Source organism: Dysidea avara, chromosome 7 (genome assembly GCF_963678975.1).
Source record: "Dysidea avara chromosome 7, odDysAvar1.4, whole genome shotgun sequence".
In the NCBI taxonomy this organism is placed as follows: Eukaryota; Metazoa; Porifera; class Demospongiae; order Dictyoceratida; family Dysideidae; genus Dysidea; species Dysidea avara.
The window spans coordinates 32,978,324-32,988,831 of record NC_089278.1 but is presented as its reverse complement, the minus strand read 5'-3'; the positions used below and the strand labels follow the sequence as shown (position 1 = coordinate 32,988,831).

Sequence of the window (10,508 nt, the reverse complement as noted above, 5' to 3'; positions counted from 1 at the left end):
GTCACATAACAGTTCATATATTAGTAACAGAACAGTTGGCAGTAAAGTGCAGAAGAAGACAATAACAGTGCAGTGTATAGTGTATAACTAACAGGAAACTTACATTGGCTCATTTGAACTTACATTGACGTGGATAACAAAGGTAGCTATATGCATATGCATGTAAATACAATAAAACATTGAAGAAGATATAATCTTGAGATACTCTAATAGCAGTCAAGTGGATTCTTATAGAGAGGGTAGCAAACTGCTCTAATAGAACAGTCATTGATGATAGACACATGCTGTAATAGAATACAGTTATGTGTTATCTATCAAGAGTATAGAAGCAAGCATTCCTTTAATAACTGTAGCTACAAGACAAGTACATGATAATCATGTGCACCCACGTTCCAAACTTCAGTTATGTTCTACCTATCATACTGACATTATACCGATCAAACTGCTACTGAATGTATATATTGCTACAATCATTAGTTACCACTTTATTCCTATTCCACACTGACCTCACTCACAGATTTTGAAACATTGACATCTTACATCTCTCACTTTGTAAAATGTAAATCTGATTGCATACATTAATGCAAACACCCAGTCTGACTGCCAACTAATAATAAGGTTAAATATCTTAACCATGTGAGCATTATGTATAATCGTGTGGTCAGGAAGCCGGTGCGACAAGTGTGTATATTGCAGCCTTTTGCTAACTGGCAGGTATTTTTGGAGGGCTCTGCTATTCCATACCAGCAGAAGCCCATTTTTTATATCTCAAAAAAAAATTAACCCTTGTACAACAATGATACTTTAATGTACTTACAGCACAGATATTAGACGCTATCAAGTATACCATATATAATAATATATGCTTCCAGTTTAGAATTAGATTTTTATTTATTTGCTATTGCTTTACAACACCAGATGCAAGATTACAGAATTAAAATAGCTATGTACAAAAATAGTGTGGTTATGTTGAGGGTCAGATGGCAACATATGCCAACTTTCCAATTTGGCAAACTAATACAGGCAACATACCAAGACACTTACTTACATAAATGATTAAAGTTTACAAGTCAGGACATTTTAGAGCACTTACAACAGGGACACAAGTAATGGAGAGTACAATTGTTGTTTACAACAAAGTTGTTGACAGAATGATTCCAAAACTAAGTTTTTAGTTGCCTTTTGATTTACTGGATAGGGAGAGAGGTATTAATCACTGGTATAATTCCACAATCAGAGTAGTCATTATAGTGGCTCTCCACTGTGCTCAAGTACAATTATGTCTTTTAGTATAAGATGTGGCCTCCAAAGAGGGGAACAAAATAGTAAACAAAATTGCACTAGATATAGGATATGTTGACTGGGATTAAATTGTATATATAGGAATACACACTTGGAAAATGAGTGGTAGACTGTCTATACTTTCTAGTACTTCAAGAAAAACAGAAAATCAATGTCCTCTTGTAGATGAATTACGGGATGGGTTATGTCCTTAATTTTTATAGCACTTGGTGTCATCAGCAAAGAGAAATGCTTGAGCAAATGTGATGGTAGATGGTATATTTAAAAAAATAACCGCCCCAGAATGCTACCTTGTGCAGTGTTGGGCAAGTAACTAGTTACATATTACATATTACTTGCAGCTGAACTATTTAGTTACAGTTACATATTACCCATAAAATAAAGTAACTGTAATAATATTACATATTATATTACTTTGTGTCCATAGCCTTAAGCTGTCACGTGTGAAACTACGACCTTATTGCGTGACACGCTTGCGTTGTTGGACAATGTGTAAGTCTTGGTATAAGTAAGAAGCTGGTGAATAAGCTTCATTCAGTAGGCTTCATTACTCGTTGTGGCTAGGCGTTACTCAGTGGATTACAAACGAGATCAGTAACTTCGTTACTTTTAGTAATAGTATTACGTAAGTTACAGAAACTATATTACTTAGGTAACGAGTAACTTGAGTTATATTACCTGTTTTTATATTACTTTGTTACCACAAAAGTTATAATATTACGTAACGCGTTACATAAGTAATGCGTTACTTCCAACACTGCTTTGTGCAGGGGCGGATCCGGGGGGGGGGCTTTGGGGGCTGAAGCCCCCCCCCTTCATATTTAGGCTTTACTTGATCAATTTACTGAGAATTACAATGAAATTTTGTCTTAGCATAATTGTATGATCACTAATAATACAAATATTCATAAAACCACCTTATAAACATCTTTCCAAGGTATTATCAGTGGATTTATGCTAAGGTTTATGCAACAAGGACCCGGATCAGCATTGGAGGTGTACAAGATCGAGATACTCTAATAGAGCAGTCAGCTAACTACTCTAATAGAACATTCACTGGAAACATGTAGTTGGTTCTGTTATGGAATTTTTCCAAATCTGCCTGCACTTATACATACAATGAAGTGCATTGGTCTGTTTAAAAGGCTTCATTCATCTACTTGTGTAGTTAATATGTATGGCAATACTTAATTCAAGTACACAATTTTCATTGAAAATGCTCTCTGGTTCAATCTTGTATTGTTCAAATTTCAAAATTTTCCACTTTCAACATTGTTATTCTACTATTCAGTGTTGTGCAATTGTGAGAGGGGTGCATCATGTACTTGGTTGTCTGTACCTACCCAAACTTTTCCATTAGCAAAATGCTTCAGAGAGCCATACCTATAATCTAAAGGCATGCAGTACATAAAATATCTACAGGCAGAAAATATTACGAATTTTATGTGAAAATGTCTCCAAATTACAGTATTTTAGTATCCATTTTTCAAAAATTTTCAGGGGGGCATGCCCCCAGACCCCCCTAGTTCCAGCATGCTTTGCACACCTCTACCCAAGAGATTAGTACCTTGAGTTAGCCCCCCCCCCCTTTCATATATCCTAGATCCGCCCCTGTTGTGGTACCCCAGAGATAACTGGTAGAAAACCTGAGCGCTGACCATTAACAACTGCTTGTAATTAGTATGTAGCTGTATATATGTACTGTAACTTACTGTTTATAATTAGTAATTGTAACATACAGTAATTTAATTACGTAGCTCATAGGCGGATCTGAGGGGGGGCCAAGGGGTGCTGTGCCCCCCCTGGCCCTTCTCTGGCCCCCCCTTGGACCTACAGTACTATATGTATACCAAAACTAGAATCATGCACTCACACTGTATTTATAAGAAGAGAAAGCCAATGGGCAAATAGAAGACAACACTTATATATGTAGTTAACATTTATAGTTAAACTGTACACCGTAAAGAAAGTGAGGCAAATAAATTTGAATTTTTGTGCAAAGATCGAGATACTCTAATAGAGCAGTCACTACTCTAATAGAACAGTCGCAATTCTGATGTCATCAATTTAACAATGCTAGCTACTCCTTATTTTGATTTGGTACATACTTTACCATCAAACAGGTTATCTCAGATAGGCTAACCAATCTTTGTATGCATTGTAAAGCATACACTTTTTTAGCTAAGTGTTATCAAAAATGCTCTGAAATTTAAACCTGGGAGGTCTGATTTTTAAACTTTTCTCCAACTACAGTTTTACAAACTGTATGTCCATCATTCATCCAGCTATATGCTGAATAAGGTTATGCAAATGAATAGAACTTGTGTTCTAGAATTTCCCCATAGCTCATAGTAGAATAAACACTGTTGTGTACTAAAACTTCTTGCCCCCCCTTGGCCCCCCCTGACAGTGTCTCCTAGATCCGCCTATGACGTAGCTAGTAATTGTAACATACACTGTAGCTAACGTTTTAATGTAACACGTACATACTGTAACTTTTTGTTCACATGTACAATTAGTAATTGTAGTGTACATACTCTTATTGATTGTAACATGCACTCACTATACATTGTTGATTTTACATCCTATAGGCAAATCAGCTGTGCCGCCTGCCTAGTAATTAATAATAAAGAATAAAGTACACACTAAGACCTATCCTTGAGGTAGCTAACCATTGCCACAAGGAGTCAGCAACACCAATAGAGTGAAGCTTAACAAACAGTTCATTGTGTGGGACACAGTCAAATGCCTTACAAAAATCTGTGTCCACTTCATCAGGACTAGAGACAAGATCATGGAAGTACGTATATTAACAATTGTTGAAGTGTAGATTTCGAGGTAGATTTGGATTCTATAATATGGAGTCAATGCAACAGTGTCTATAATGTACTGACAAGAGCTAACTACCAATCCAATGGTGCATCATATAATGAAGCAATTAAGCTATAATATTAATTAAGTATAGCTAAGTGTGCAAACCACAGATAAGCATGCATATCGGTCATGTGACTTCATATGGCATTGATATGGCACTGTCATACCTCCCGGTGCGGCGCCGATATGCAAATAAAAGGTTCGTCAATGCTTAGTGCGATGACATTATTCCTAAATGCAGAAGTGTGTGAAGTACTTAAAGAGGGGAACTGAGTAGCTATATTACAGGTAAGCGTATGGGTTATCGGCATGACGTGCGAACACGTTTGCGCCCCAGGGATCAGTCCGTGTAAGTGTCTGTTGCAACTTATTGTTCATGTTTGCCATGAATGAACTCGATTTGCAGTTGGCACCAATAACACGTGCTATTAAGCCTATTATACTTAACGTACAGTGTTTCTTCGTAGCTAGCTAGTCATGTATATATGCATAGCTACGTCCGTAGCTATCGTGTTTGTGTGCACTGAAATTTGAAGCAACTGGATGAAATGTGTATATAAGGGCAACCTGATGCCAGTATTTGTTATGATGACACATTTATGTAGTAACAAATCTAGTGCTATAATATTATTTTTTGTATTATCAATTGGTGGCCGAGCCACTATAAAACTGTTTCTGACACTCCCTGGCACACTATATGCATGTAAATAGGACAGCTCCCACTTCTCAACATCTGTAGAACTAATCTTTGGTTATGTCATATCATGGTCATATCATGTAGGTATGTGTGTATGTCTCTCCCATTATTTATGATTTGCAACTAGTACAAAACCTTAACGGATTATTGTAAGTACACCATGCACTGTAATGATTATTACGTATAAGTCAGTGAGTATAAAAATATGTATTACCACAATCAGTAGTAGTATCTAGTTTGCTATTATTCTGACTTACCTTTTCAGTACATGGTCAAGGGAAATGTTCTTGGCTCTGAGCAAAATTTGCATTGTTGGTGATAATTTATGTAGCTACAGACTGACAAAGAAACTTTATTTCATGGTGGTTAGTTAAATTCGGAGGATCAAGTCACTGCAATGATATTGGACACAATATTCTTACTCCCTGTATTTACGGAGGCTTTATAGACTTTCTGTGGGCCCCTAGTATTACAACAGTTCTTAGCCCTTAAAAAGTTTAGCCTACAAAGCATTATACAATTATTAGATATGTAATTGCAATGCTAGTAGCGTCAAAGGTATAAATTTAAAAGTGATCTCACTCCATTATTTCTATGTAGTTTACTTATATGGATAATGTAACTATAGCTAATATTCATCAGGAGTGCATACATATCACAAGGTGCCTTGTTATGGTCATACACTTCATCCTCTGCTTCATCATTGTATGTGTTAACTGTTTTTTTTGGGAAAACCCAGAAACCTTAGTAGTATGGTAGTTAAATGTCTTCTCAATAAATCTGTTTAACTTGAAAGATCAGAGACCAAACAAATGCAACTGATAATTTAAATTACATGTATGAATAATACTCATGTTATGAATTACCTCAATGTAAATAGTTTCTATAGACAAGTGTACCCATCACCATTGTGTAGCATGTGCCAATAGTAGATAAGTGTATAGCACCTTTATTTACATGTGGTTAAATATTTTACAGGTTTCCAAAGACATGACATCTCAAAGTGTTTTGGGTGGTTATACAACATTAATTCTTCTGTTCTCTTTCCATGGTTTACAAGGTACAGTAATAATAATATGTAGCTGTGTTATTATGGTGAATGTAAGGTACTATACCCTGCTGATATTGCTATATACAACACATGTACTTTAATGTTTTCATTAATTAATTATATATTTTAGTAGTACAAGGTAGAGCTCATGGAGACCTAAGACTAGTTGGAGGATCAAATTACAGAACAGGAAGAGTTGAAGTATTCAATGAACCTAACAATACATGGGGTACAGTATGTGATGATACCTGGGATGGTCGAGATGCTAGGGTGGTGTGTAGACAATTAGGATTCGGTACCACTGGTAGTAGTATACTAAACTTTCAACCATCAGCTGCTTCTAGTGTTCCAATATGGTTGGATAATGTACAATGTGATGGATTTGAGCCTAAACTAATTAACTGTGAGCACAATGGAATTGGGTCTCATGATTGTTCTCACAGTGAAGATGCTGGAGTGAATTGTGAAGGAGATCTTCCAAGTTAGTTATAGAACTGCACATTTCTGTTACAATTGTACTTTCCAATTATGTAGGACTGCCCATCAGGCTGGCAGATGGAAGGACTGCTAATGAAGGAAGAGTGGAAGTATATTACAAGAACAATTGGGCCACAATATGTGATGATGGATGGGATGAAGATGATGCAAGTGTAGTGTGTAGACAACTAGGATTTGAAGCTAATTCTGCATTGGCCTTTGCCGAAGCAGCATTTGGTCAAGGAACTGGTATTATTCTTCTTGATGGTGTCAGTTGCACTACAGGTCAATCCAATATTTTTGATTGTCATCATGATGGATTTGAAAATCATGACTGTTCACATGGTGAAGATGCTGGAGTGAGATGTGGCAATATTCTTAGTGGTAAGTAACACTTGTATCATCTAATGTATGTACTCTTCATTAGTGACTGGGCCTGCAAAACCAGGGCATGTAGGCACATGACTTTTGCCTACTTTTTCACACTTCATCACTTCTAACTTTTGATATCATTATGCTATGGCAATGTAATTTTCCACTCTTAGTTGGCATTTAATTGTCTTTATGATGCAAGTTACAGAATGCAAATATTCTGTTCCATCACTGAGATATGACCTGTAGTGTGGTGAGGTGTGGGGAAGCCATATAAGTACAGTGTTCATTACAGCCCTTTCCAGAAATTGTAATGGAGCCAAACCATATGTGTCTGTTGTTGACACCTTGCTGTTACCACTAATCATCTGGTTGGCTGAAATGTTGACTCTGTTGAGAAAAAATCCAATTTTAACTTTTACCTGTTTTTTAGGTAGGATTCAGCTCAAACTTGTACATACTATAGTTTGTGTCCACATGCCCTGTTTTTGCAGGCCTGGGGACACATTAATTTAAGTAATGCTGAGCTTGGTTATTTTATTTTAAAAATTGGTCAATGCACAGACTTGAATTTACCATTATCTGTAATAAATTAGTTGATCACATATTTTATCAAATTTGTCCTCTATAACTGTTAATGCTTCTCATTCCATTATACTTCATTGACTACATGGAAAGCAAAATGTAGCAGTATGTATGTACCTAGATGAAAGTACTTGAGTTGGGTGTTACTATTCAGTGGACTGGACTACTGGACTGGAACACTGGACTGATACATATTTGGATTTTGCACATTAATTTTTATTGCTAGAATTATTTTAAGTCTTGCTAGCTATAGGCATTCAGGAAACCTTTAGCTTATTACTAAATGCTGGATAAGTAAGAGCAGTAGAATAACCGAAAACTGTCTTAAGAATTTTACTATTCCTCTTTATACACTCCTTACCCTTGTGTATAGTAATGCTGCGTATCATGATAGCAATGGTTAAGGCCATCATGGCCATCACTCTGTGTAGGCCATCATTATTGTATTGCTTGTTTCCCATCACCCAATGGAACAAACTGATGTGGGAAGGAGATGATTATTGATTATTAATCATATTGTTATTTTAGTCTCTGGCTGCTCTTAGAATATCTCAATCTTGAAGGCTGCCAGGACTGTACACCCATGCACCCTGTTGAACAACAGTGGAGGAATTTCCACCCTTCTGCTATGTTTGTATGCACAGCTAATGCATTTACCTTGGTCACTCTGTGCCTCCTTCTATCATGAAATAGCGCATTCGCATGATCTATAATCAAATAATTAATTTGGTACAGCTCCCTAAAAATTGATGCGGGTGGTGACAGGAAATAAGGAATTTAATAATGATGGCTTAACTAGTAATATAGAATGGCAAGCGTGCAATGCAATTCTACAGTAGGCCATTTAGCACATGCAAGCAAGTATGGTAGGCAAAAAGAACTCTTTAGTTGTGTCACAATTTTGTATATTAAAAGTTTAACTAGTAATCCTGGACTGTGTAACTTGCGTTTCTCAAATTGTATAGCATCCCTAAAAATCACTCTACATCATTGATATCATTGGCAAGTTGATCATTAGTTGACATGGCCCTGCAGCATTACCATGTATATACAAGAATAAGGAGTGTATAAGTGTTGGAGAGCAGTCTGTATTTGCATATTTCACTACTCCTATTCAGCATTTAGCAACTTGCTGATGGTTCCCTGAAGATCTTTAGTTAACAAGACTCAATAAATTGAACCATAGTATGTGGAAAACCAACAATTGTCAGTCCAGTAGTCCCTTGGCCCCTGGAATATTTTTACAAAACATGCATGTTGCTACATTGTTAGTTTCAACCTTGAAGTCTGAATTGTTTACCGGACCCATTATAGAATTGATCTGGCAAATCTCTTTGAAGACTACCATGCCCATCAGGAGACCTCAACACCCCCAAGCAGCCATGGACCTTTTCCGATTCATGATTTTCACAATTTCTCTTTATGCATTCATAACTTGGAAAAGGTTGGTCCTATCGACAAAACACAACTACCATTTTACTGAGCATAACTTTATTGCAAGTCAGTACATTAAAGAGTACAGACATTATGGCCATTTATGTTTCAATAAAGAATTATGCAGTTTCATCTTCTTGAAATTGACGGTCTTAAGGGGGTCTTTATTATCTTTCCCTTCACTCTAATGCTAAAACTTATACATCATTTATTTGTCAAGGATTCTGTTAAACATTGCCCCATCTCCACCCATTGTAGTATGCAGAAGTTACAGGGATTTGTTCAGATTAATCAATGTATCAAGTGATAATATCCCTTGCTTAGGCAGTTTTTATCCCTACTAGCTTGTAAAATTCCTTACATTGTACTTATTAGAAGGGACAGTAAAGGTTTATGATGGCTAATCACAAAACATATAGAAAAAAATTGAATTAGTTGTGTAAGTAACCAAGCCCTCAGTATAATGTAGTACAATGTACTTTGATCTAGTACCACATAGCGTAAACTCTCAATTATCGTGACATATAATTACAAACTTTGTAACTTCGTCGGGGAACATCGCAGGAACACAAACTTTGTGCGACGAAGAATGCTAAAAGCTCCTCTACCAAGTACTGAAATATCAGGCGCGTACCTGAATTAGTGACAGTTTACACTCGCTTGAACTCACGTGGGTGATTCTCAATTATCGGCACGCATACTCAATTAACGGTTTTCCGTTACTTTTAATGCTTCAATTATCGGCATATTTATAAAACCCCACCCGTAAGTCATGCATACATCATTCTAAAAATTTGAAAAAAATACCCTCAAATACTTCACCTTCCTCGTAACGTTTCCTGAAAAAACCTCATCAAAATACCTTAATATGAGTAAGATACAATTTTTAAAATATACACCATGCAATCATGCATAAGTTTTCAACTGCCATTATAACACACAATAAGGACAAATCAGTTCTCTTCCATGCTTGTCTGTCAATACTTCTGTGATGCAGTCTTCATGGATCCATCGTTGGCATACGCACTTCACCCATTGAAATCCTGTATCTTCAGCCTGGTCTTCTTCATACATACAAAAATACACTCAGCATTGGTTGCTGTTTTCCACTACAGGGGCATTACGGTTAAATCTTGCTGCTGATCTAGCTGGGCGAGCTGATCCATTCACTTCCTCCTCCTCACCATCATCATCATTATCATCATCATCATGTTCTTCAGAGTCTGATGTCCCCTCTCCCACAGTACTGTTCCGCCTTTGTTGGGACTGAGATATTTGTTCTGCTTTCTTCCTTGCAGCTTCTTCTTTTCTTTTAGTAGCCTCTTCTTTCTTTTTAGCAGCTTCTTCTTTCCTTTTAGCAGTTTCTTCTCTTTTTTTAGCAGCCTCTTCTTTCCTTTAGTAGCCTCTTCTCTCCTTTTCCCAACTAATTCTGCTTTTTTCCTAGCTGCTTCTTCTTTCTCCTTTTTCTTCTGTTCTCTGGCAGCCTTCCTTGCTTCTTTCTCCTCTTTATCTTTCTTTTTCTTTTCTTCACATTCAAATATAAGTTGAGCACACTCCTCACTAGTTAGAATTCTTGCACCAGTCACACGTCCAGAAGTGGGTGGCTTTTTTGCTTTCACAGGCACATACTGCACCAAATACTTACTAATATACTTCAATTCACCTTCATGCTCGGGAGGAGTAGGCACAACTGCTGATTTTGATTGGGTAGCAGCA

General features: G+C 36.7%; 1 protein-coding gene across 1 annotated transcript in view; it reads left to right on the top strand.

Moving 5' to 3' along the window:
- Positions 1–4,382: 4,382 nt before the first annotated feature.
- Positions 4,383–10,508, top strand: part of LOC136261185 (uncharacterized) — a 149,807-nt gene continuing 143,681 nt past the window's right edge. Inside the window, exons 1-4 of the mRNA XM_066055159.1 lie at positions 4,383–4,464; positions 5,852–5,933; positions 6,055–6,405; positions 6,459–6,785. Of these exons, the coding sequence (XP_065911231.1) occupies positions 5,864–5,933; positions 6,055–6,405; positions 6,459–6,785 (748 nt within the window). The 5' untranslated portion in view covers positions 4,383–4,464; positions 5,852–5,863. The remainder of the gene's footprint in view (positions 4,465–5,851; positions 5,934–6,054; positions 6,406–6,458; positions 6,786–10,508) is intronic.